This window comes from Microtus ochrogaster, linkage group LG4, assembly GCF_000317375.1.
Source record: "Microtus ochrogaster isolate Prairie Vole_2 linkage group LG4, MicOch1.0, whole genome shotgun sequence".
Taxonomy (NCBI): Eukaryota; Metazoa; Chordata; class Mammalia; order Rodentia; family Cricetidae; genus Microtus; species Microtus ochrogaster.
The window spans coordinates 42,486,572-42,489,623 of NC_022030.1; the positions used below are offsets into that span (position 1 = coordinate 42,486,572).

The 3,052-nt window shown below is 49.8% G+C and overlaps 1 protein-coding gene across 1 annotated transcript; it reads right to left on the reverse strand.

Moving 5' to 3' along the window:
• Positions 1–325: 325 nt before the first annotated feature.
• Positions 326–2,376, reverse strand: LOC101994802 (gamma-crystallin E-like). Its single transcript, XM_005361454.2, has 3 exons — positions 2,368–2,376; positions 1,750–1,992; positions 326–598 (listed from the first exon to the last, which is right to left on the reverse strand). The coding sequence occupies exons 1-3, from the start codon at positions 2,374–2,376 to the stop codon at positions 326–328; spliced, it is 525 nt and encodes a 174-aa protein (XP_005361511.1).
• Positions 2,377–3,052: the final 676 nt, after the last annotated feature.

The following is a 3,052-nucleotide window of genomic DNA, read 5'->3' on the forward strand; positions in this document are numbered from 1 at the left end:
AAACACATGTAATCCGCATCAAAGACTCAAGAGAAGAGTATTGTTACTCCCATATTCACAGATTGGGAAACCGAGGCACAGAAATGTCGAGTGACTTGCCCTGCCACACACAGCTAGTGAGTGGCTGGGGTCCAGGATCCTGAAGCTGAGCTCCTGGCCACTCAGCTCACAACACCTGAATATAAGAATATCCATATTTGTCCTCTCTGCTGTTTCCTGTACCCTTCCAAGAAGGCAGAAAAGAACAGAGGACTCCATTACTGAATGGAACATACAGAAAACATTTTATTAACTTCCAAATGATGAAAGGGCAGAGTAAGAAATTTCAGTAGAAATCCATGACTCTCCGCAGAGAGCCCACCCTGGCATTCACGGCCCCCCAGTCATGGTAGCGCCTGTACTCCCCGGGCCTCAGCAGGTACTGCCGCCCCCGGTAGTTGGGCATCTCGTAGAGGACCCAGCAGCCCTCCAGCACGTGGAAGGAGTGGAAGTCACTGAAGTGGAAGCGGTCCTGGAGGTGGGAGCAGTCGTCGGTGATCTCCACCATCTGACCTCTGTAGTCCTCGCGCTCATAGATCCTGATCCTGTGAGAGCTGGACTGTGCACGCAGAGTAGACACGGGGACGTTAGAAACCCTGACCTGAGCTTGGCAATCAGCTCATGCTGCCGGGTTTGGAAAGTCATATCTGCAAATTCCAAAACAAAAGTCAAAGATTCTCAAGAGGCCTGTGCCAATCCAGAGCGTAAAATGTCGGATGGGCCTCTTACCTTTTCTATATCAAAGGTGGCTAAATTCAAAGAGTAAAAAACGGTTGTCGATGCCATGTAAATCACAGACTGATGGAAATTCTCAGAAAGCTCAGCTTACCCGATCTCCTCTGTCTATCCCTTCTTTTTGCTTCAGGCCCTGTTTCCAAACCTGGATATCAGAGGCGCCTTAAAATTTCCGTTTAGAGGGGCTGTGGTGGTGCACATCTGCCGTCTTAGCCCTTCGGCGGCAGACACAGATCCCAAGTTTGAGAGTTGGGGGCCAGACTATAAAACAGAAAGTTTGGGGCTATCCTTGGGTGCATTCTGAAAATCCATGTAAACACATGGACAAAATGTAAATAAATGGTCTAAAGATTGGAGTTCAAGTCTCAGTTCAAATGTGTTCTAGCAAGTCATATTTGCAAATTCCAAAACAAAAGTCAAAGATTCTCAAGAGGCCTGTGCCAATCCAGAGCTTAAAATGTCGACAGCAATAGCAATTTAGTCTGCCTGTCCTGACTACTCAGCTGTCTTGACACCTTTCTGTCCCTGCCCCTTCCAGGCAGGTCCCACTGTCCCGCAGGGGTTTTCTTACATCACCAGAGCACTCAGTGGGAAGGATTCTCCTAAGCAACATAGCTGGAGGAATGAATAGCTACTGATAAACTTCTATCATCCCATGCATTCAATGTACTATAGCTTCCAAAAGAACTCATGCATGCGGTCAGATTTGACCTTTTCAAAGCTTGGCACACCACAGGACTCACCAAAAGAAACCCCAGTCATTACTGTTAAATGGGAAAACTGAAGAACAGTTTTTTTCCAGCCTGTTGTGGTCTGTCTTAGGAGCTTTCAAGTGTCAAAGGTTTGCTGCATTTTCCCGAATTCTAAAGAATCTCCTCAAAGAAGATGGCAGCTACTCCATCCCTCAGCTCAAAGAATAACTAGATCAGGGAGATGATGAGATGGAGGGCCAGAGGGATGTAGGAAGGGACTCACGTGGGGGATGAGGCGGCAGGAGCGGATGGAGTCACTGAGGCCCATCCACTGCTGGTAATTAGGGTAGTCCCCACGCCTCAGGAAGTACTGGCAGCCTGTGAAGTTGGGCTGCTCATAGAGCATCCAGCAGCCACTGTCCACGCGCACAGAGTTGCAGCGGCTGAAGTAGGGCTGCAGGTTGGAGTGGTCGCTGCTGCACTCATAGTGGCGGCCCTGGAAGCCGTGGTCCTCATAGAAGGTGATCTGGAAGGCTCAGACATCTGTTGTGGCATGGACCCAAGGGGTAGTCCCTCTCAAGGCCCTGAGTGTTGTTCCTTTGCGGAACTACAGTTCCCAGCGTTCTCCCGGATACGGACATATTCCCAGAAGCCTTTGCATTCCCCATTAAAAAGTGAGAGCCCCCACGAGCTCTCTCTTCTCTCTCTCTCTCTCCCCGCCTTTCCTGCCGTGTCTGCACACCTTTTCCTGTTTGTTGTTACCCCTCCCCCATTAAAAGTGCACCCACGTGGGACCGCCGCGTGTCTGTGTCTTCTTCCTCGCATAACGTCTTTACCCTCTAACCCGCAGACAAGAAAGCCAGCCAGGAATTAAGAACAACACTGAGTGCCCTGGGCTCACCTTCCCCATGGCTGGTGTTGGCTATTCGGATGGGATGACGCTGTGGGGTGTGTAGGGCTGGGAGCAGGGTCTATATGTAGGGCTCAGGTCTGCCCCTGTTCCTGGGGTACATTTGCTGGGACAGTTTATGATCAGCTAACTAAGCTTCCTGTGTGTTTCTGTGCTCTCCCTGCCCCACCTGGTGATTAGCTGCAGGACATTTACTCCTTTGTTAATATGGTAATTTCCCACCTGCCTGGGTGGAGATCCTTGTGCAGCAGTTAGGTACAGAAGGATTTCCCCAAGTCTGAATAAACTGGCATTTGGCTGGTCTCCTTTCGAATGACCCTGGTCTCTCTGTGTGTTCTTTCAATCTCCAGGCCCTTGCTCGACTCGCGTTTGGTACAGTGGCGCACGAACTGTACCGAGGGTGTAACACAAAATTGGGTGTTACAATTGGAGGCACCCCTGGGATGATCATCAGCAACTAGACCCATCTGCGAGATCGGGAAGTAGAGATCCCTGAGAGGTTGCCCTTGGGAAGGCTGGCCAGCAGGTAAGAAATTGAGCGGCGTGGGTGAATTGGTTATGGGTGCAAGTTATTCTGTTCCAGTGTTAAAGGGCCGGTTAACAGGTCAGTTGTTAGCTCTTTTGGAAAATAAAGGCACTGGTATTAAAGTTGAGACAGCACAAGAGATCATTAAGA

Bases quoted from the DNA above. Each gene is read 5' to 3' on its own strand.
- LOC101994802 (XM_005361454.2), bottom strand. The intron at 599-1,749 runs GTGAGTCCCTTC...CTGCGTGCACAG, and splicing joins CCTGCCGCCTCATCCCCCAC to TCCAGCTCTCACAGGATCAG.